The sequence below is a fragment of the Puma concolor genome, chromosome F2, assembly GCF_028749965.1.
Source record: "Puma concolor isolate L17-30 chromosome F2, mPumCon1.1.hap2, whole genome shotgun sequence".
Lineage (NCBI taxonomy): Eukaryota > Metazoa > Chordata > Mammalia > Carnivora > Felidae > Puma > Puma concolor.
The window spans coordinates 56,264,498-56,289,540 of record NC_141684.1 but is presented as its reverse complement, the minus strand read 5'-3'; the positions used below and the strand labels follow the sequence as shown (position 1 = coordinate 56,289,540).

The window sequence follows — 25,043 nt, the reverse complement described above, 5'->3', positions numbered from 1 at the left end:
TTTAAAAATATTGTTCTTTATTTTGCCATAATCTCAGAATCATTTTCAACACTTGTTAGGGATGTTTGAGACAGGCTTCAAGGAACACTTTCAAGGACAGTTTGAAGAGCTTGCCTTAGAAACTTAAAATTCCCTCATTTCTACAGCTGATGGTTTACCGACAATACCAGTTCATCAGAGTGAAGGTGTACCACACAGTTGACCATGTTTTATGGTGGAAGGAAGCATAGCTTACTTGGAAAAGTCCATCTGAAGAAAGAGCTTGGTGAAGAATCATTTGCTCCTGAAAGTGTGAGCTCCCTTTTCTGAGTTAATAATGAAAACCAAACAAAAACATAATTGATTCAAAGCCCTATTAATGGAGCAGTCAGTGAATTCTGTACAACTGTCTGTACAATTCTACACAGCTACCTGCACCAGTGAGGGTGAAACGCCATAGGATTTAGGGAGAGGGAGAAAGAGAGGCAGGGACACAAACCTGAACCGAGAGGAAAGTCTTACCACCACACACTGGCACCAGAGCCTCATCTTAAGCTCAAAGCCGGTCAGCACTTTACCAGGTGGTAATGAAAGCATAAAAGAGCAGTAAGGCTGTGAGTTAAGCAAAGTGGTGGCTGTTGAAGGACTCTGGCCTGGCTAGAATAGGTTTTTCATTTCCCTTTATAAGTAAGCAAAGACTATTGGCAGACTTTTCTAAACTGGATGTGGTATACACAAAAGCTTCTTTTAAAAGACTAAAATTTAACATAGAAAGCAAAGTTCCTGTTCTTATATAGTTTTGGGTCCTGGTTTCATGCACATTCTGAGTAATAAGGTATTAAAAGTCACATTCAATGACAGTGAGAGATCAAATAGTGGTACAGTATTAAAATCTTGTTTTAAAAGGCATTAAGTGAATCTGACAGTGTTATTACATAGACCATTTATTATCAAAGGAGGAATGTTATCCAAACTAAGCAACGTTTGTAATACTGTATGAAAATATTTGTATATAATAAGATACAGTGTCAAAATTAAATATACACATTTCATTAATTAAAAGGTCAACATATATTATTCTGTTAAAAATATACTTCCCAAATTGCAAACTCATTTAGACAAATTTTATTACATATAAATGACCAAAATAACTCAGTATTATGGTTTAGCATCCTTAGAACAGGTGAGTTTCTATTTTGTGAAACTATCCTTTATGGTCATCTTAAAACATTTGCTATACCATCTAGTGAAGGCACTGTGTTATACATTCATGTATGATTACATGTCTTAATCTCTCTCTTAAATCTCTTGTACTCCTTCATACTGCTGCTGCTTTAAGGTATATGACTCCTCCTCTCATGGATGTTACCCACATCTCACTGTTAATTCTGAAACATTTTCAGCACAGAGACACCAATTTCCACTCTCATTGTAGTATGCTGATGCATAAAATTAATTTGATAATAAAGCAATGTTATTTTTTAATCCTTGCAACCTTTATATACTTCACAGATTTTATCTCTTCTTCTGAAATTGTAAAACAGGTTTAAAAAGTATTATTGCAACTAATAGTTTACATGGATTATCTTACAAAAATCACAGAATTAATACTGATTGATTATGTCCAAAAACATATAGTTTGTTGATTGCAGCATTTGGTTTCCACTGTCTGCGTCCATCTAGTTCTAGTTCTATTGTATGAATTTCTCAGCTGCTGTAATCCACTTTTACCAGGAGGCATTCTGTCACTTCTAGGGTATTCTACCCCCAAAAACTGTAGGAGCAAATAGATTCTTGGAAGATACAACTAAAGTCATATGTCTTTATATTGCCACTCCATATTTTTCAATGTTCTTTAGAGCCCCTCAAAATTTTATTCCAACAAGTTTTTATCTTTTGTAGTAGTATCCCTAGGAAACACAAGCTCTTCTGTTTTCTCTGTTCCTTTAAAGATTTGCTGTCTTCCTAGAAAAATAAATTTAAAAAGTTTCAAATTTACATTAAAAAAACACCTTTTAAAATATTCAATTATTAATTTCCATCCTATTAGGTTATGCTGAAAGTTTGGTGAAATTGAAAAGGGAGGATCTTGAATGATATTTTTTTTTGAACTATGATTTCTAACTATACTTGTGATAATTGATGTGGAGGAAATTCAAGATTGTTGTGGTTTAAGATTTAGGATTAAAGAGCTACATCAGGTGGCTGCCATTTTCACCACTGCAACAGTGTACATGCTATTGAAATTCTGCTGAAATTTACATGGAAAAGATATTTGTGGATTACTCAATTGTCTTGTTTAATATAGGCAAAAGTGTATTTTTTTGTGGAAGGAAGAATTAACACTGAAAACATTCAGGGTATTTTGGCAAAGTTGATTGATGATGATCTACCTGATTGAGCTTGTGCCCTAAGGTCCACCCTGACAATCTGGTTGGTTTTCACTAGAGTATAGAAGACACGTGCCTCAAAACTCGTTTTCAGACCCTGATGAAAATCTTACAAAAGGCTACCTGTACAACCTACAGAGAGTGGAGAAAGAAATACTTCACACGGAATAGATACATAAGGGAGCAGCTCTGTATACACTTGATCACATTCCAGTAAACCCCTGGAAGGGGGACATGGAGGGTAGCGTAATTCACCTTTTGGATAACAACCAATTATTGAGTGTTTTCTAGGTCACGTATTGCGTTCCATGCTTTACATACATTATTTCCTTTTATCTACTTAATGACTTTATGAAGTTGATGATTTTGCCTCCATTCACAGATGAGGGAACTGAGCTGCAAGAGGATAAATAAGCTACCATAGTCATGTAAGTATAATACCTGTGGTTTAAGATCATCTGTCCTATTATTAGTTTAGCCACAAATTGGGATCTCTCTTTGTTATATATTTAGTAACACTAACACATAGCCTTTAAATAATTCACTTAAAAGATTAAATAGATTTCAAAGAAAAATATGAAGGAGAATTTCTCATATTCATTTTATTGAGGGTCTAGGACATCTTCACAAAATACAAACTGAAATTCATAGGACTAAGCAGTTTTGAAATGCATAGATGTGAAAATTTAAGTGACATTTCCTAGGACACCAAGATTGAGCATTCATTAAAAAGACAAATGCAAAAAAAACATGATTTTACCTCTGTAATCCTGGGAACACAGATGTTATCTCCCTTCTCTAAGCTTTGTTTCCAAATTTTCTTAGCCAGAATCCCTCAGTGTATTTATATTGCTCGTGTTCATTTCCACTCTTCCAGTTCAGCTGGAATTCCTATGATTTCCTGAGTCCCAGAGCATGCAACTCCCCCTCCTTCTTTAAGAGAAATAAGGGATTTCCATGCTCCCATATATCTATTGGTAGAATAACATTATAATAGTAACAGAAATGTGAAATAACAGAAATAACCCATCATTGCTATGAATCAACTGTCTTCGTTTTCCATGTCCCACTCTAGTTAATATTTACATCATTTTTAAGTTTTGTATTAAGCTTTTACTTAAATTCTAGTATAGTTAATATACAGTGTTAAATTAGTTTCAGATGTACGATATAGTAATTCAACACTTCCACACATCACTATGTGCTCATCACAAGTGCACTCCTTAATCTCCATCACCTATTTAACTCATCCTCACACCCATCTCCCCTCTGGTAACCATGTTTCTTCTCTATAGTTAAGAGTGTTTCTTGGTTTGCCTCTCTCTCTCTCTCTCTCTTTTTTTCCCTGATGCATATTTGTTTTGTTTCTTAAATTCTTTCCTGCTTTGCTGAAGATTCGTTGACCATATAATTGTGGGTCCATTTCTGGGCTTTCTATTCTGTTCCATTGATCTCTGTGTCTGTTTTTGTGCCAGTACCATACTGTCTTTGATGATTACAGCTTTGTAATACAGCTTGAAGTTTGGAACTGTGATGTCTCTGCTTTGGTTTTCTTTTTCAAGATTGCTTTGGCTCTTCAGGTCTCTTCTGGTTCCATACAAATTTTAGAATTGTTTGTTCTAGCTCTGTGAAAAATGCTGGTGGCATTTTGATAGGGATTGCATTCAATGTGTAGATTGCTTTGGGTAGTATTGACATTTTAACAATATTTGCTCTTCCAATCCACGAGCATGAAATATTTTTTCATTTCTTTGTGTCTTCTTCAATTTCTTTCAAAAGCGTTCTATAGTTTTCAGAGTACAGATCTTTTGCCTCTTTGGTTAGGCTTATTCCTAGGTATCTTACAGTTTGGTGCAATTGTAAGTGGGTTCGATTTCTTGATTTCTCCATCTTCTGCTTCATTATTGGTGTATAGAAATGCAACAGTTCTGTATGTTGGTCTTATATCTTGCAACTTTGTTTAATTTGTGTGTCAGTTCTAGAAATTTTGGGGTGGAGTCCTTTGGGCTTTCTACATAGAGTTATCATGTCATCTGCGAAGACCGAATGTTTGACTTCTTCCTTGTCAATTTCAATGCCTTTTATTTCTTTTTGTTGTCTGACTGCTGAGGCTAGGACTTCCAGTACTATACTGAACAACAGTGGTGAGGGTGGACATCTTCGCCATGTTCCTCACCTTATACGATAGGCTTTCAGTTTTTCCCCACTGAAGATGATATTAGCTGTGGGGCTTTCATATATGGCCTTTAGGCTGCTGAGGTATGTTCCTTCTATCCCTACTTTCTGGAGGGTTTTTATCAAGAAAGGATGCTATATTTTGTCAAATGCTTTTTTCTGCATCTACTGAGAGGGTAATATGATTTTTATCCTTTCTTTTATTAACGTAGTGTATCATGTTGATTGATTTGTGGATATTGAACCACCCCTGCAGCCCAGGAATAAATCCCACTTGATTATGGTGAATCATTCTTTTATGATACTGTTGGATTTGATTTGCTAGTGTCTTTTTGATAATTTTTGCATCCATGTGCATCAAGGATATTGGTCTGAAATTCTATTTAGTTGGGTCTTTGTCTTGTTTTGGAATCAAAGTAATGCTGGCTTAATAGAATTAGTTTGAAAGTTTTCCTTCTATTCCTATTTTTTGGAACACTCCCAGAAGAATGAGTATTAACTCTTCTTTAAATGTTTGGTAGACTTCGCCTGGGAAGCCATCTGGACCTGGACCCTTGTAGTTGGGAGATTTTTGATTACTGATTGAATTTCTTCACTGGTTATGGGTCTGTTAAAATTTCCTATTTCGTCCTGATTCAGTTTTGGTAGTTTATATGTTTCTAGGAATTTGTCCATTTCTTCCAGATTGCCCAGTTTGTTGGCATATAATTGCTTATATTATTCTCTTACAATTCTCTGTATTTCTGCAGTGTTGGTTGTGATCTCACCTCTTCAATTCATGATTTTATTTATTTGGGTCCTTTCTCTTTTCTTTTGTTAAGTCCAACTAGGGGGTTATCAATTTTGTTCACTCTTTAAAAGAACCAGTTCTGGGTTTCGTTGATCTATTCTTTTTTAAAATTTCTGTATCATTTATTTCTGTACTAATTTTATTTTATTTTATTTTATTTTATTTTATTTTATTTTATTTTATTTTATTTTATTTCCCTTCTTCTGCTAGGTTTGGGTTTTAATTGCTGTTCTTTATCCGGCTCCTTTAGGTGTAAGGTTAGGTTGTGTATTTGAGACTTTTCTTGCATCTTAAGGAGACCTGTATTGTTACATACTTCATTCTTAGACTGCCTTTGCTGCATCCCAAAGGTTTTGGGCTGTTGTGCTTTCATTTTCATTTGCTTCCATGTATTTTTTTAAATTTCTTCTTTGATTTCCTGGTTAACCCATTCATTCTTCAGTAGGATGTTCTGTAACCTTGTCTTTCCAAATTTTTTCTTGTGATTGACTTCAAGTTTCATGGTGTTGTGGTCTTAAAATATGTGTGGTATGATCTCAATCTTTTTGTACTGCCTGAGGCCTGATTTCTGACCAGTATGTGATCTCTTCTGGAGAATGTTCCATGTGCACTCAGAAAGAATGTGTATTCTGCTGCTTTTGGATGCAATGCTCTGAATATATCTGTTAAGTCTATCTGGTCCAGTGTATCATTCAAAGCCATTGTTTCCTTGCTGATCTGCTTAGATGATTTGTCCATTGTTGTAAATGGGGTGTTAAAGTTTCCTACTATTATTGTATTATTATCAATGAGTTCTTTAAGTTTGTTACTATTGTTTTTCTTTTTATTACTAATTTTATTTTTTTCATTTACATCCAAATTAGTTAGCATGTAGTGCCACAGTGATTTCAGGAGTAGATTCCTTATTGCCCCTTACCCATTTAGCCCATCCCCCCTCCCACAACCCCTCAAGTAATCCTCTGTTTGCTCTCCATATTTGAGTCTCTTATGTTTTGTCCCCCTCCCTGTTTTTATATTATTTTTGCTTCCCTTCCCTTATGGCCATCTGTTCTGTGTCTTAAAGTCCTCATATGAGTGAAGTCATATTATACTTGTCTTTCTCTGACTGACTAATTTCGCTTAGCATAATACCCTCCTGTTCCATCCACATAGTTGCAAATGGCAAGATTTCATTCTTTTTGATTGCCGAGTAATACTCCATTGTATGTATATACCACACCTTCTTTATCCATTCATCCATCGATGGACATTTGGGCTCTTTCCATACTTTGGCTATTGTTGATAGTGCTGCTATAAATATTGGGGTGCATGTGTCCCTTTGAAACAGCATCCCTGTATCCCTTGGATAAATACCTAGTAGTGCAATTGCTGGGCCATAGGTAGTTCTATTTTTAGGGTTTTTTTTTTTTTTGATGAACCTCCATACTGTTTTCCAGAGTGGTTGCACCAGCTTCCATTCCCACCAACAATGCAAAAGAGATCCTCTTTCTCCACATCTTCGCCAACATCTGTTGTTGCCTGAGTTGTTAATGTTAGCCATTCTGACAGGTGTGAGGTGGTATCTCATTGTGGTTTTGATTTGTATTTCCCTGATGATGAGTGATGTTGAGCACTTTTTCATGTGTCAGTTGGCCATCTGGATGTCTTCTTTGGAGAAGTGTCTATTCACTTTAAGTTCTTTAAGTTTATTATTAACTGATTTATATATTTAGGTGGCTCCACACTGGGGGCATAAGTATTTACAATTGTTAGATCTTTTTGATGGATAGATGCCTTTATTATGATAGAGTGCCCTTCTTCATCTCTTATTTCAGCCTTTGGTTTAAAATCTAGTTTTTCTGGGGGTGCCTGGGTGACTCAGTCAGTTAAGTGTCCACCTCTTAATTTCAGTTCAGGTCATGATCTCGTGGTTTCATGAGCTCAAGCCCTCCATGGGACTCTGTGCTGACAGTATGGAGCCTGCTTGGGATTCTCTGTCTCCCTCCCTCTGCCCTTCCTCACTCACACTGTCTGTCTTTATTTATTTCTATTTAAAAAATAAAATGAAATAAATAAAATAAAATAAAATAATAAAATAAAACAAAATAATAAAGTCTAGTTTGTCTGAGATAAGTATGGCCACTCCAGCTTTCTTTTGATGCCCATTAGCATGATAAATGATTCTCCATATCCTCATTTTCCATGTTGAGGTGTCTTGGGCTAAAATCAGTCTTTTGTAAGCAGCATATCAAGGAGTTTTTTGGTTTTTTGGGTTTTTTTGCCCATTCTGATACCCTGTGTCTTTTGATTGGAGCGTTTAGTCCATTTCCATTTAGAGTAATTATTGATAGATATGAATTTAGTGCCATTGTATTACCTGTAAAGTCACTCTTCTTGTAGATTGTCTCTTTTCCTTTCTAGTTTTTGTTGTGTTTGGTATCTCTTTCCTGCTCATAGGGCCCCCTTTAAAAATCCTCACAGAGATGGTTTAGTGTTCACCAACTCCTTTAGTTTTTTTTGCCTGTCTTGGAAACTCTATTTCTCCTTTTCTGAGTGACAGTCTTGCCAGATAAAGGTTCTTGGCTGCATAGTTTTCCCATTTAGTATGTTGAATATATCATGCCACTTCCTTCTGGCCTGCCAAGTTTCTGTGGATATGTCTGATGCTAACCTTATGTGTCTACCTTTGTAGGTTCAGGACCTTTTGTCCCTAGCTACTTTCAGAATTTTCTCTTTACCTTTGTATTTTGCGAGTTTCACTATGATATATCATGGTGTTGACCTGCTTTTGTTGATTTTGATGAGAGTTCTCTGTGCCTCTTGAACTTGAATGCCTGTTTCCTTCCCCAGATTATGGAAGTTCTCAGCTATAATTTGTTCGTATAAACCTTCTGCCCCTTTTTCTCTGCTCTTCTTCTTGGACTCCTATGATATGGATATTATTGTACTTTATGGAATCACTGAGTTCCCTAAGTCTTTATTTGTGACCTAATAGTTTTTCCTCTTCTTTTCAACTTTATTATTTTCCATAATTTTATCTTCTATATCACCTATTCATTCCTTTGATTCTTCTATCCCCATTGTGATTACATTCAGTTGGTTTTGCCTTTCAGTTAAAACATTTTTTATTTCAGCCTAACTAGTTTTTAGGTCTTTTATCTCGGCAGCAAGCGTTTCTCTGGTGTCTTCTATGCTTTTTTCGTGCCCAGTTAGTATTCTTATGACTGTTGTTCAATATTCTTGTTCAGATACTGCTTATATCTGTTTTGAGCAAATCCCTGGCAGTGGTTACATCTTGATCTTTCTTTTGGGGAGAATTCCTCCATCTTGTCATTTGTCTAAGTTTCTGTCTTTTCCGTGTTATGAAAGGTTGTTGTTTCCTGCTCCTGAGAGTAGTGCTATATTAAGAAGGGATCATACATTGTCCAGGACCTGGTGCTTTAGGAAATGTTTCTGGTGTATGCTGTGTGCAGTCTCTACTTTTGTGATTTGGCTGCTCTTTCCCCAGGTCAGTCCTCTGCAGAGTTCCCCCTTGTTTGCAATGGGGAGTGTTTGGGCCTTTATAAATAGGTGTATTTGATTTGTTTGTTAAAATAAGCCTGATTTTTAAAAAAAATCCTCCAAAAAAAGAGAAAAAGAAAAGGAACAAAAACAAATAAGCAATGAAAAAACTTTATGCCTGATTCCAATGAGAAAGAAAGAAAGACCTGATCCAAAAATGGGAAAAGGAAAAAAACCCAAACAAACAAAGAAAAATTATAAGCCTAATTAAAAAAAAAAAAAAAGCCCAGTCCTATTTCCACCAGAACCGAAGCAGAAACTTTGGAGCACTCTATGATCAGTAGACCTGCTGCATGCGGGGTGTCTGTGTTGGTCCTCTGGGGAAGAGACCTGCTGTGCTTGCTCACAGACCTGTCCTAATAAAGATGCCCCTGCAGGATACAGGGGGGCAGGGTTTGGTGTAAGTGGCTCCAGCCTCCACTGGTGGTGCTGTATTGCTCACTGAATCTTGTTATGTGGCAAACACTTTTTAAAGCATATTATATAATCATATTTAATTCTCATATAACAGAGGTAGCTACTTCTATTAGTCTTAATGCAGAACTGAGGAAACAGGGATTCAAAGAAGTAACTTTTTAAAGCTCATTCCAGGAGCGCCTGGGTGGCTCAGTCGGTTAAGCGTCCGACTTCAGCTCAGGTCACGATCTCGCAGTCCGTGAGTTCAAGCCCCGCCTCAGGCTCTGGGCTGATGGCTCAGAGCCTGGAGCCTGCTTCCGATTCTGTGTCTCCCTCTCTCTCTGCCCCTCCCCCTTCATGCTCTGTCTCTCTCTGTCTCAAAAATAAATAAAACCTTAAAAAAAAATAAAAATAAATAAAAATAAATCTCATGCCATCAGTCAATAGTACAGTTGAGATTTGAATCCAGAGTCTGACTCCAGAGGCTTCACTACTGGTATAGAAGGGAGATAGAAACTACACTTGAATCAGCAGCTAGACAAGGCAGTAATCATTTCCTGCATTGGTTACCTTTGAGTCAGCTGAAAGAGGTTTGTCTGGAGAGCATGCCTCATGTTTAGGGTATACAGCAATCTCAAGGGTAAGATATTTCCTACCCCATACCTACTTCCCTTCCCCTTCTGGACATATTCAGTCTGAATTACAAATGTCCTTTTCAGTCTATCCAGAATGCATTCTCTTTCTAATTTAATGTTGAATATAATCTGAACTCAATCACTACATTGACCCTCAAAATGGGATTCTGAAAAAGGCAAAGAGGTTCTTTAGGTGTGGATCAGAGCAAGATATTCAGACAGATAGGGGTTTGAATCCCAATTTGTTCTTTTACTAGCTGTATATCCCTGGGGAAATTAAATATTTTGAAGCTCAGTGTCCTCATCTCTATAATGGCAATATGACCACCTCTCCTAGGGTTATAGAGAGGGCTAGATACATAGTGCTTAATAAATGATAGTACTCCTACTTGACTTACTAGGAATATCAATTCTGAAGGCATCACACCTAGCAAAGGATGGGGTGTGCTTTATTGAGGGGTAAGTTCTAGGAAATAATGCCAAAATGCACAGTCTGGGCTGGGCTTTCTCTTTGCACTTGTCAGTTCAGGTTCTCTCTCCAACTGGGGAGCCTTTTGGACTCCTGCTGCTCTCTCTCCAACTGGGGAGCCTTTTGGACTCCTGCTGCATACAGGGCTAGACTCCTGGGGAAGTGTTCAGAGTCCTCACTTTGACTTCAGGTCTAAGCCATGTTCTTCAATCCAGCTTCTCTGGCAATAAAGCCCCACTTTTAATTCATATCTGCCTTCTGTGTCTATTTCCTAATTCATTCACAGAATTTGGCCGTAAAATCGGACTACAGTTGAGGCAGTGTGGTGGCGTGAGAGATCATAGCGTCAAACCACACCAGCTAAATTGAATCCCAGATGTACCTCATACCAATCTGTGACCTTGGGAATGTTTCTAACTTTTTATGTGTTGTAGTTTCTTAATGGTACATACTTGCAGGATTTTTGTAAAGTCTGAGGTAATATATATATAATACCTAGAGCAGTGCCTGGTACTCTCTTAGCACTAAATAAGGGTTGTTAAAAATAACATATCTGGAGAATTTGTGTCAGGGTAAAGGACAAATAAGAATCCTACTTCCAAGCCCCATCTTTGCTGACCCCAATCAAGCTCTGCCACCATGAAACACAGAACTGATTATTTCAGTGCTATTTGTGTCTCCTTTCCAAGATCTCCCCACCCTTGGTAGCTATTTTGAAATGTCTCTTAATTCCATCGCAATCACTCAGGGGATCCACTTTAAAAGTTGAATTCCCATGGCATTCCCATGTCCAGCACTATGTTAATGCCTGTGAGATATAAAAACTAATATAGAAGGGTATACTAACCGGGACAAAAGTAGAATTTTAATCAACATGAAAATAAAGTTAGCATTAATTTATTAAATCCTGACCATAAATTTTAATAAGCTTTATCCATTGGAAGCAAAATGAATTAAATAACAATAAAAGCTTATAACATGCTTGACTCATGAAGGAAATTCACTGTAGCTAAATTCAAAATTTAACATTTTGCCTTATAATTTCAAGAAAAAGGTGGGCTGTATCAGGTTAGTTAACTTTGTAAGAATTTAATTTAATTTCAAGATAGAAATTATTTGTGTATTTTGTTCTACAATTAGTTGATTTTGGAACATAGTATTCCATGCAACTTTCAACACATGAGAGAAGGAATTGCAAATATATAGCATACCTCTAACCCTTACTGCTTCCTAAGCCAAGAGTTGATATCACCAGTTTTGTCTGCAGACTTCTCAGTTCAGCCCTGATTTGAGACTTTATGTTCAATATAACTTTTCCAACAATAGTCACTATTAAGCAACTGGATGTATAAGCAATAAGAAGCCTATCTGCCATTCCTCCATTAGACAGTGCTTTGAAATCACTCTAAATAAGGATTAAAAGGCAGTCGCCTGGAGTATATGCCTTCAAAAGATGTAAGCTTGGCCTTGATGGATGCATAGAACAGGATAGTCCAAAGTTATAGAAAAAAGGACAGTAGAAATTCCACATAAAGGACTAACATAAGTAAGGGGAAAAAATTGGAAATAAGCTTGGTAAATCCAGGACACCAAGAGGAGACTGGCTTGCATCAGGTAGATAATGTAATGATAAATGAAGTTCAAATTCCATTGTTTTTATTTTCATCACTGTCAATAGGGCTCAAAGATAATTTTACCATTTCACCTTCTGTGGGCAACTACTGGTATTAAAAAATAGAAATGCACATGACCCTTTCCCTATCATGAAAATGTTAAAAATGTCTTTTTAAAAAAGCATAAGAAACTTTTTGGCTTTCTCTCACAGCTGGTAAAATTCCTCAAGGGGGGGCAATGGTAATAATATATTTGTTGAAACTTTTTTTAGTACTAAGCACTTTACATGAATTATGCCATTTAATCCTTTCAACCTCCTATAACAGATAACTATTTTTTTCTCCATTTTGCACATGAAGAAACAGTTGCCTAGTGTCAAGATAGTGTCTTCCAAATTTTGTTTTGCTGTTTATATTTAATAACCACTCGCAGACAAGTAGGGGAAAATTAGCCCTATATACTTATCAAAATTATTTAAAAAAATAAAAAAAATTGTTGGACATATATATATGTCCAGTTTTAACATGTGAAGATATTTGTTAAATACATTAGATAATCTCTTTTATTGGCTATGAGTTCTTATAAATGTGTACATATACAGATTAAAATTATTAATGTGTTTTAGAGGTAAAAATTTATCACATTAGCCTCTTGGAAAGTTATTATAGAAATGAGGTATGCAGTCATTTATTTTTACTCTTCTTTCATAAACTATTTGCCCAGCTAAGAATTGGTAAGATTTTCCTCTACTAGAGTTGAGTAAATGTACTTAAACCTCAGGTAATAATAAGCACTTAGAATTCTAAGATAATAGATACATCCATAAGAGAATTATAGCACCCTATCAGAGGACTAGTTTGTATTTCTGTTCAAAGTAAACAACTTACCTTGGGGGTACAGTTCAACAACTGTAACATGCCCTGTGAAACTCTTGATAAGTGGAGATTGAATTCCTCACTGTTATTCACTTTGACAAAGTGCTTCAACTTGTGAGCAGCACGATATAAAAACACAGCTTCCTATTATAGAAAAAAAATCAGAAGTGTTGTGGTTCAAATAAAATATGAAGAAATGATAAGCTTTCGTAAGGAGCCTAAAGCCAGAGCTGTGCTGCCAAATAATGCCTCACCTCCACCCCAGATTTCCATTCCAGTTAATCACATGACTGACAAATAACTAGACTAAAACTGTGTAGCTCCTAAGTGACAGTCTGAAGTCCCTAGAATTTGGTTTAATGATTATTTGACTTTTTAAAGTCTCCTTTCTTTATAATATACATTTATGATCTCATCACTTATGAGTGAGCATATAATAAGATTATTCAATTTTAAATGAGATAACCAAAGGAGAGGGTTTCTGGAGGCAACAGTAATGAAAGGTATGTGGTTTCTCTTATTATTTTTGTACCTTTTGAGCTATGGATGAATAGCTGGCAATAAGAAAATAAAGGTCCATATTCACTTCAAACAAGTCTTTCAAATATTTAAAGAAATTAAAATTAAAAGAATTTATGAATACACTATGAGATACTATGAGGTTAACTTGGTTACTGTGAATTTAAAAAAGACTTGAATATCATACTGGTTTCTGTAGATGGAAATAACACATACTATTTTCTGTAGAAGGAAATGACACAGACTTTTGTTGTAAGGTTTGTAAGTTGTAATATTCCACCAACCAGAGGTAGTAGTTGTTTGAAGATAAACAAATATTGAAAGAAAAAATTTCAAAGCCCTAGAAGTAAATTATCATCATGACATGTTTGTGAATATGTAAGCAATCACTCTAACAAATATTTTGCTGCAGAAGAATTTCAGAAATAAGGGATATGTATGTCTTTGAATTCATCAGCTCTTCTAACAGTTTCAAAGTGAAAATAGAAATGCTAAAATAGAAAAAAATTATTTACCAAATAAGAATAGGGATCTTTGTAAAATAATTACAAAAGAAGACCACAGTATAACCTAATAGGTCAATGGGAACTGTCTGGTGAGAACCAAAAGAATATGATATGAATATAAGCAATATATTTATCTCTAACAGACATACAAATAATATAAGCTTCTATAAAGTCAAATTTGAATGACATAAATTCCAAGTAATTATTATTACCTTATTATCATCACATGCATGTTTTTTAAAAACGTTAGGTTCATTATTCGGGCAATTGGTACGATTTTTTATCATGGTGTCCTGTAGAAAGTAATTATATAACAGTATGGTTAAATTGGGGACTTTTCTAATATGTAGCAATTTTTAAAACAACGTTATAAAACTTTGTCTTAATATATGCATTTTAAGGAAAATAACTTTAGCCTGGTTCAGCTGACTAGGCATAAAGAATAGTTTTCTGTAGTTGAAGAATAAACAAATATATATACAACCCCTCACATCTTTAGAGCTTCCCCCAGACTCCATAATTTAATCCCAGAAGTCACTGAGAGAATCTGGTTCATTTGGGGAAATAAAAGTAAGTACCTATTTCAGAAGTTATGTTATGTAGACAAAATACTATAAAATTTGAAATCATGAAGTTGAGATGCATTTAAGAGGTTTTCCAGTCCGGTTTCCTGCCACTACAAAACAGCAACAAAAGAAACTTACATTAGAATAAGAGAAAACCTCTTGACACAGTGAAATTGTATTTATTCTACACAGCTTTTTTTAATAATCCAATTTGTCTGGGATGCTTGAGATAGAACTTTGCTAGAAACTATGGGATTGAATGTGTGTGTGTTGTAATGTAGGAGTACGGAGGCAGATAGTACATGTTCATTTTTCATTTCTAAGGAATGTAGTATTAAAATGTGGGGACTACTTGAATCAAGAATTTAGTTGAGGTATTAGGAAGAACTTCCTAAGGATTCAGATTCTCTTATGCACAGGATTGGACTATTCTGTCAAGCAAACCAGCAATTCCATGCTATGAGAGCTTCTAGAAAGACTTCAAGTAATTTTAGCCTATAGGTTGTCACCAAAGAAACAGGAGAAATGGAGTAATGGCAAACTTTAGTCATGGTCTTCTCTCAGAAAAGTGTGCATTACTCTAGTTACCCGTGAAAAGCATAAATGGTCTCTGGGTATATGTTGGCCTTAAGTGTAGTATATACTATCTATACTATATAGTATATATACTATATATACTATAGTAGTATATACTATCTATACTATAAAGCACTATATCCTGCTTTACCTGCAGGAATTAGTGTCTGAACATTCATTTAACCACTCAACACTTACTATCAGCCAAAGTGCAAGGTCCCTGCCCAGCCCTATGAGAAAAAGAGACTAAGAAAACACAGTCCCAGTTTCTTGTGCCATTTGATACAAAGGGCAGGTGCTGCATCCCTCGGACACTTTTACATCACTTTTTACCTTTGGAAAAGTATGCTTTTGTAAACAGAAAATTTGTTAGTGTCAACCACCCCCATTATACTGAAAATGTCTCAAGTGAAAATGGGTATATTTTCTATAACTCATGTCGCCATTATACACATTCTAGAAGAAGTAGTGAAGAATTGACATTTGCCTATTAAATCATTTTCCTATGGATATCCATTTAATTCCAAAAAAAAACCAATAAATCATACATATATTTCTCTTTGATAAAACACAGAGCATTTTTTTGTCATGACATTATTTTTAAAAAGCTATAGAAGAGACTCTATAGAGAACAAACAGGTTGCTGGAGGGGAGTTGGTGGGGGGATGGGCTAAATCGGTGATGGGTATTAAGGAGGGCACTTGTGATGAGCACTGGGTGTTATATGTAAGTGACAAATCACTAAATTCTACTCCTGAAACTAAAAGTACACTATATGTTAACTAACTGGAATTTAAAAAAGAACTTGAAGCATTTAACAAAAAAGAAAAAAAGAAGATAGACAAATTTGCGGCTAATCTGTAATGTTTTCCAATTTACCAAAAATATACAAAATATACACAATGAGTACATAATTAGTACATTTATTGGATCATTGTAACAAATTGCATGGCACATGAATATCTGAAAAGCCATTTGGTGAAGCCATTGCTCCCAGTATTAAAAAAAACAACTCATTGATATGTAGTCATATGTTGTTGTATGTATGTATAACATACAGAAAGCTAATGTTATGCCAGTTGATTTGTTTGCCAAATGCTTGTTATAGTATATAAAGAAGTGACAATACACTTAAAAAGTTGACTTCTATAGAGGTAACAATTATTGACTCCAGTGCATTTTATGAATACATTAACAGATGCACATGAGTGCCAATTACAGCTGGCTTCTGAAATTGTTTTTATGCAAACTTGATGAGAAGGATGGCTCAGACTAAGGTCAATGGAATCACGGAGTTGAAGAGAACCTTAGATATCCATCTCTTGAGTTACTTTACTTGATTTATCAATAATAATTTCTTATAGGCATCATGACATATTTGAAGATTTCTTCATATTTATTATGAATAGGTAAAATCAAAAAAGAAAAGCCAAGATCACATTGACTTTGAACTGCAATATTTTCCAGTATGAAACATGTTATATAAATTGTTCTAAAAATACATAATGTCCTTTCAATTATAAACTGACATGTCTTTCAGTATAATTTCCTTCTTGGGAATTTTTCCTATTATGTTTGTAACAGTAGCTTCTTCAGAAACACTAATTGTATATAAAATGGATTTCATCTTTTCTTTTATATATTTATCTTTGATTTTTAAAAATCGCATTTTTTGTGTTTTTCCCCCATATCTTCCGTATGCCTGTTCTAACACAGCACTTATTCCTTGTTCCATCTATCCTCCATTTTCCCCCTAAATCTAAAGAGCTCACCTTAATTTTCTCTATTTTCTCTTCTCTTACATTGTATTATTTTTAGATCTTTTTACTTTGGTTTCTTAGAAAGTGTTGAGAAGAAAAATTTTGACATTTTCTACTGCTTTCATGGATAATTCATCTTTGATATGAATTCATTTTTCTCATCTATGTATTCATTTGCTTATTTATGTGTTTATTTGTTCATTTATTTTGGTAGTATCAATACATAGTCTTTTTATTGTCTGGTTATCTTTTGAAGTGATGCTAAAGTAAATTAGATGATTTTTCAGCCAGTATACAACTCTTCCCTCCACCTTATCAGAGGACGTATTAGTTTCCTAGGGCTATTGTAGAAAGTTACCAAAAACTTGGTGGCTCAAAAAAATCAGAAATTTATTCTGTCACAATTCTGGAGGTCAGACGTCCAAAAGGAAGGTGTCAGAGATTCTAGGAGAGAATCCATTGTTTGCCTCTTCTTTCTTCTGATGGCTACCAGCATGCTTTGGCGTTCCTTGGCTTGTGGCCACAAGGCTCTAGCCTCTGCCTGCAACTTCATCAGCTTCTTTTCTATGTGTTTGTTAGATCTCCCCTTGTGTTTCTCTCTCTTCTTTTTCTTCCAAGTTTTTATTTAAATTCCAGTTAGTTAACATACAGTGTAATATTAGTTTCAGTTTATTTAATTAGCACTTAAATAAAATACCTGTTGCTCATCACAACAAGTGCACTCCTTAATCCCCATCACCTATTTAACCATCTCCCCATCCACCTCCCCTCTGGTAACCATCAATTTGTTTTCTATAGTTATGTGTCTGTTTCTTGGTTTGCCTCTCTATTCCCCGACAATGTTCATTTGTTTGGTTTCTTAAATTCCACATATGAGTGAAATCATATGGTATTTGTCTTTCTCTGCCTGATTTATTTTGCTTAGCATACTACTCTCTAGCTCCATCCATGTTATTGCAAATGGCAAGATTTCATTCTTTTTGATAGCTAAGAAATATTCTAGTGTGTGTGTGTGTGTGTGTGTGTGTGTGTGTGTGTGTACTATTTCTTATTTATCCATTCATCAGTCGATGACATCTGGGCTCTTTCCATAATTTGGCTCTTGGCTATTGTTGATAGTGCTGCAATAAATGTCAGGGTTCATGTATCCCGTTGAATTAGTATTTTTGTATTCTTTGGGTAAATAACTAGTAGTGCAATTGCTGAATTGTAGGGTAGTTCTATTTTCAACTTTTTGAGGAAGCTCCATACTGTTTTCCAGATTGGCTGTACCAGTTTGCATTGGCACCCCTACCTTCTTCTTATAAAGAGAATGCCACCTGTGATGGCATTTAGGCCCAACTGGGCCTAAATCCAAGATAGTTTCATTATGTCAAAATTCTTAATCACATCTGCAAAGACTCTTCTTCCTTATAAATTTCTGAAGATTTGAACCTGATGTCATCAAGTGACCATAGCCTCCTGTAGAGAAGTACTTCCCTGCCCATTGATGTTGAGTTTGACCAAAATACTGTGCTTTTGGATAGTGGACATTTGCAGATGGGACAAGAGTAGAGGCTTGAAATGTACTTGCACAACTGAGTTGGGCTACTTACACCAATGTCTTTCAACATGAGGAGAATAAGCCTCTGGTAGCAGCTTGTTCATTAGCTAATACTGCCTACTAAATTATCACAAAACTTAGTAGCTTAAAACAAGAAACATTTATTATCGTATAGTTTCTGGGGCCCAGAAATGTTGGAGGAGCTTAACTGAGTGCTTCTGACTCTGCATCTTCCATGGAGCTACAGTCAAGATGTTGGCCTTATCTGTAGTCAAGTGAGGCTTGACTAGGTCTAAAGGATCCACTTTCAAGAGGTCTTATTCACATAGCTATTAGCAGGAGGCCCCAATTTCTCACCACATGGGACTCTCCATAGGTGTAAGTATCCTTACCAAGATGGTGGCTGGCTTCCTCACAAGCATGCAGTTCAACACAGAGCAAGGAGGAGGCTACAAAAATGTCTTTTATGACCTGGTCAAAAGTCACACACTGCCACTTCCATCTTATTTTATCGGTTGCCAGTGAGTCACTAATTACAGTCCATACTCAAGAAGCAGAAAATTAAGCTCCATCTCTTCAAAGGAGCATCAAAGAATTTGTAAACATATTTTAAAACTACCACATAGCTGTTCCTTCTGGGTCCTGTGACCCACAATGAAGCATGTAGAGGTGATCGAGCCCAACCAAGTTGCATACCTGTGATTTGGAGATAAATGCATACTGTTGTATGTCTTAGTGCTGTTTGTTATGAAGTAAAAGCTGACTCACAGAAAACTATTGCTTCTTGGATCAATTAATGGCCAAAAATAAGGTGGAAGGGGCAAGGGTAATGGCCTGGGGCAGCTAGTACCTTCAGTTCACATATATTGTCTTAGAATATTCTTACTCAATTAGCATCATAAAGAGATAGTTCTCTTCTTAATTTTTCTTTTTCCTTTTTTTTTTTTTCTTTTAGGAGAGAAGGTCAGTCTGGCCTACATGGAATCTTCATGGTCACATGTGTCTAAATGAACTAATGTCTATTGCTGATAAATGATTCTGGTCATCAGCTCATGCTATTTCTTTTCTATCTTCCTATTCATTTTGTAGGACAAGGCTGATTCTAAGGATTGGGGTTTTGATGCAGAAGATAAAGATTCAGACTCATACCTTGCCATTCTCTGAAAATGAACTTGTTGCCTACAGAAATAGTCTTAATTTCTGATCAGCACTATCACAACCTATCCATGGTCTAAAGCCTTGTCCCATATAAAGATTCATTTGGAGGGCCTTTTCAAAGTGAGACTTATTTTTGGTGAAATCTGTACTACATCTGAAATTTGAAAAGGTGTATATTGCTCTTGAATCCTATTTTAATTGGGACAAATTTTACCATTTGTCAGGTAGCTTAGCAGACTGTAGTATGAATTGGTAGTTGATTCTTAGTGTAAATAAAATGTCATTCGTTTATTCTTCAATCAAATACTTGTTGAGCATCTACCATGTACTTTACAGTAGTAGAGACAGAACTGTGATCAAAATCATAAATGGTTGCAAACTTCAGGAATTTTACTGTCTGGTAGCAAAGACAGACATTAATCCAGTAATAATCACAATCAAATCCAAACTTGATAACTGTTAAGAATAAAGGGCATATGCAGCCATGAAAACCTATACGAGAACCTATACAAGATTTTACTTAAGAACCTCAGTGAAGACTTTCATGAGAAAGAAATACTTTAACTGAGATCTGAACCATGAGTGAACTAAAGAAAGAAAAAATAGAGGAGGATTTGTGATGTAGGAAACTGCATGTGTGGCTACATTTAAATGGGGGGGAGGGACAATGACAGATATGCTTCTGGAAAAAAAGAGTAAGGGAAAGCAGGTGTATAGCTGAGAAAGCAAAAGAAATCACTGGTTCTGCATGAAAACAGAAGGGCTGGAAGAGAAAATTATGCAGAAGCTTAAGAACATGTTAAAGAGCATTGTCTTGATCCTAACAGCAATAGTTAATGGCTAAATACCTTTTTCAGAGATTATATTAATAGCAGTCTGATGAACAGAAGAATTCAAGAAGGTATATGCATGAATCTTTAGGAAGCTATTGCATTGTCTGTGCTTGAGATCACGGTTTATTGGACGTGGTGGTGGGAGAGAATGTAGAGATAGGTGAATCTTTAGGAAGCCAATTTAACATGATTTAAAAATTAAAGTTAATGGAGATTGACATACCAAGGATGATTGATGGTTTTTCTGGTACTGTGTTGCAATTTACTGAGAAAGGGAATAGTAGAAAAGGTGGAGTAAATAAGTCATGTGTGTGATTTTAAACAGATGAAGTTTGAACTGATGTTCAGAGATCTAAGAACAGATGTCAAATAGACACATACATAGAAAAGTCAGAGAACTGTAAACAAAACCAGAAGAATAGATTGTTTTAAAGAGGTGAAGTTCCATTATCTAAAATGCCAACTAAAAAGTCAAGTAAGTGGGCCACCTGGGTGGCTCAGTTGGTTAAACGTCTGACTTCAGCTCAGGTCATGATCTCGCGGTTCGTGGGTTTGAGGCCTGTCTCAGGCTCTGTGCTGACAGCTCCGAGCCTGGAGCTTGCTTCAGATTCTGTGTCTCCCTCTCTTTCTGCCCCTCCCACACTCATGCTCTGTCTCTCTCTCTTTCAAAAATAAATAAACATTAAAAAAAATTTTAAAGGTCAAGTTAGCTAAGTTCTGTATGAAATTTATCCACATAAAAGGAGCAAACTAAAATAGAAAAAAAACTGATAATAAATGGTAATACTAATGATGGAACATAAAATATTAAGCAGATATTATATTTGTTTTGAGGTAATGTGTGTGAACAAAGGAATATGCTTATAATAAAACATCAAAAGAAAAAAATATTACATAAAGCATATATTCAAATGTATGTACATATGCACACATATGAACATATATAGGAGAGGCTCTCAACTGATCAACATTAAACTAACTTTCTAGTTTGGTCAATACTCTGTATTTTCTGTACAATCTGTACAGATTTTCTGTACAATCTCTATATTTTCTGTAAAAACATATTGGCCAATGCCACAGCACACTGAACACCCCCAACTAGTAGTCTAGTTCCTGACATACTCATACATTTTTGCTCTTATGACTTGAGTTGCACATTTACTAAGTCAATTCCTTAACACTGAGTTATAGTCTGGCATGTAAGGAACTTAGATGCTGCCACTCTGTCATAATAACAAGTAAAAAGCTGAACCAACCGAAGAATCAACAACTCTTTATATCTGTCAGAAAAGGGAGTTTACAGGGAAAACTGCTGCCCCAAATATTGGAGAGACAGACAGGTAGATACAAATAATCACAATTTATAGCGGCATAAATCTCCATGGGAGCCAGCTAGACAGAAAAACCTAATCCATAATTTACAATTTGCTGAATGCTGAGTGGACAAGTTTGAGAGTTAAAACTCCAAGGGTACCCTATCATCAGTGTGTGTGTAGTGGGGCGGGGCGAGGCACACTCTTCTGAGTTTTTCCTATAGAAGTTCTATGAGTTCCTCACAGTGAATATCTAAGAAAAATCCCTATGTGCTTCTGGCAGAGGGAAGGAAACAAAATGATTTTCAAATATGTCAGAGCATTATGTTGTTCTTAACAAGGCCTACCTCAGGAGAAACTAGTTAAACAGAACCTAACCTGATGGGTTTTATCAGAGCCCAACCTATCTGGGGTAAGGGAAATATCCAACTCCATCCTCTCTAGCCATCTTGTCTCACCTAACATGGGGAGATACTGAGAAGCATGGGGAAAGTTTACAGTCCAGGGGCACAGACTCATCAAAAGACTGAGACCTAATCATAGTGATATAAAATGTTCCCTTTCTCCCCACGTCTTATCACTTCATTACTCAAAGCCTATTTGCCACAGATGCCTGTTCAATACATCATGTCCATCCTTCAATAAAAAAATTACAAGGCATACTAAAAGGCAAAAGGCACAATTTGAAGAGACAGAGCAAGCATCAGAACCAGAATCAGATAGGGCAGAGATGTTGGAATTATCAGACTGGGAATTTTACAGTAAGGGCTTTATTGGGAGAAGTAGACAACATACAAGAAAAATGGATAAGGGGCGCCTGGGTGGCGCAGTCGGTTAAGCGTCCGACTTCAGCCAGGTCACGATCTCGCGGTCCGTGAGTTCGAGCCCCGCGTCGGGCTCTGGGCTGATGGCTCAGAGCCTGGAGCCTGTTTCCGATTCTGTGTCTCCCTCTCTCTCTGCCCCTCCCCCGTTCATGCTCTGTCTCTCTCTGTCCCAAAAATAAATAAAAACGTTGAAAAAAAAAAAAATTTAAAGTGTTGAGAGAAAAAACCACCAACCCAAAATTCTGTGCCCTGAGAAGTTATACTTGAAAGAGGAAAGAAACAAAGACTTTCTCAGACAAATAAAAGCTAAGGTAATTTGTTGTCAGTAGACCTGCCTTGAAAGCAATGTTAAAAAAAAAAAGTACTTCAGAGGGGAGGAAGATTATATAGGTCAGAAATTCAGATCCACATACATACACACACACACACACACACATACACACACACACACAAAGGGAAGAGCATCAGAGAATAAGTAAAGATAAAATAACAACTTTTATTTTCTTATTCCCTAACAGTTCGTTTAAAATAATATTAGCAATGATGCATTTGAATATATATACATATATATGTGTGTGTATACATATATATATACATATATATACATATACATATATATATGTATACACACACACATATATACATATATATAACTTGATTATATATATGTGTGTGTGTATGTATAATGTTTGCTTATAGCTGAAATGAATGAAAGCAATGATACAAGTGACAGGAGGAAGGAAGAAAAGGATTGAGAATATGTTGTTATTTTAAGGTACTTGTACCACCTGTGAAGTGGTATAGCATTATTTGGAAATGAACTTGGATTAGTTGTAAATATATATGGAAAACTCTAGGGTAGCTACAAAAAAGTAAAAAATGTGTAATTTCTATACTAACAAAGGAGAGAAAATGGAATTATATAAAATTTCAAATCACAAAAGGCAAAAAAAAAGGATGGAAAACGAAAATAGGAACAAAGAGAATATAGGAACAAAAAGAAAATAGTAAAAAAATATATAGTAGGCATTAATCCAACTGTATTAATAACCACTTTAAGTGTCAATAGTCTAAATACATCAATTAAAAAACATTGTCAGATGGATCAAAAGGACATAACTCAAGTATATATTGTCTACAAGAAATGCACTTTTTAAAAATTTTATTAAAAAAATTTTTAATGTATTTTTTTTTTTGAGAGACAGAGCATGAGTGGGAGAGAAGCAGAAAAAGAAGGAGACAAAGAATCTGAAGCAGGCTCCAGGCTCTGAGCTGTCAGACATGGGACTTGAACCCACGAACTATGAGACATGGAGCTTGAACTCATGAACCGTGAGATCATGACCCGACCCAAAGTCGGAGCTTAACTGACTGAGACACCCAGGCACCTCATCCCCCTGAACGCACTTTAAATATAAAGAGAAATGTAGATTAAGAGTAAAGTGATGGAGACATATATACCATGCCAACACTAATGAAAGGAGGGGTAACAGTATTAATTTCAGACAGAGATGACTTCAGACCAAGGAAAGTTATCAGGGAAAAAAATGGGCAATACATAATGGCAAAGGAGTCAATTCTATTCTTAGTGTGTATGTGCCTAATAATAGAGACAAAATAAATGAGGCAAAAACTGATAGGATGCAGAGAAATAAATGAATCCACTATTATAATTGGAAGCAATAACATCCCTCTCTCAGAAATGGACAGATCTAGCAAGCAGAAAATCAGTAAGGACATTTGAACACAAGTTGAACATAAGAGCACCGTCAGTTAACTGTATATAATTGATATCCATAGACCATTTAATCCAACAGCAGATTACATATTCTTCTCAAGCACACATGGAATATTATCCAAGACAGACCACATTCTGGGCCATAAAATAAACCTTAACAAATTTAAAAGAATAGAAATCATACAATGTCTGCTGTTAGATCACAATGGAATTAAGCTAGAAAGACAGCTAGAAAATCACAACATATTTGGAGATTAAACAACATACTTTGAAGTAATATATGGATCAAAGAAGAAATTTAAAGATAAATTTTAAAATATTTGAAATAAATAAAAATGAAAATATAATTTATCAAAATCTGAGATGCAGTGAAAGCAATCCTTAGTGGAAAATTTAAAGTATTGAATGCTTTAAATTTGTGTTAAAAAGGAAAAAGTATCTGGAAAAAAAAAGGAAAAAGTATTGATTTTGAATATATATATATATATATTGAAATCTAAGTAAAAATCTAAGAAAATCAGTAATCTAAGCTTCCACCTTAGGAAACTATAAAAAGAAGAGAAAATTAAATTCAAAGTAAGCAAAAGAGAAGAATGATAAAAGTTAGAGCAGAAATCAATTAAATTGAAAATAAGAAATCAACAGAGAAAATCAGTAACACCCAAAGTGGCTTCTTTGAAGAGTTTAATAAGATCAATAACCTTTAGCCAGTTTAACTAAGAAGAAAAACCACACAAATTACTAATATCAGAAATGAAAAAGAGGACATCGCTACAAATTCCATGACCATTACAAGGACAATTAAGAGAATTCTATTAATAACTCTATATCTCCAAATTGATAA

The 25,043-nt window shown here is 35.4% G+C and overlaps 1 protein-coding gene across 2 annotated transcripts in view; it reads right to left on the bottom strand.

The window, feature by feature from the left end:
• The window catches only part of IL7 (interleukin 7), a 59,575-nt gene continuing 34,532 nt past the window's right edge, over positions 1–25,043 (bottom strand). Inside the window, exons 3-5 of one of the 2 annotated variants that reach the window (XM_025922659.2) lie at positions 14,101–14,181; positions 12,876–13,007; positions 1–1,944 (exon numbers count right to left, since the gene is read on the bottom strand). In XM_025922659.2, the coding sequence (XP_025778444.1) occupies positions 1,825–1,944; positions 12,876–13,007; positions 14,101–14,181 (333 nt within the window). In that variant the 3' untranslated portion in view covers positions 1–1,824. The remainder of the gene's footprint in view (positions 1,945–12,875; positions 13,008–14,100; positions 14,182–25,043) is intronic. The other variant, XM_025922661.2, reaches the window with a different exon arrangement.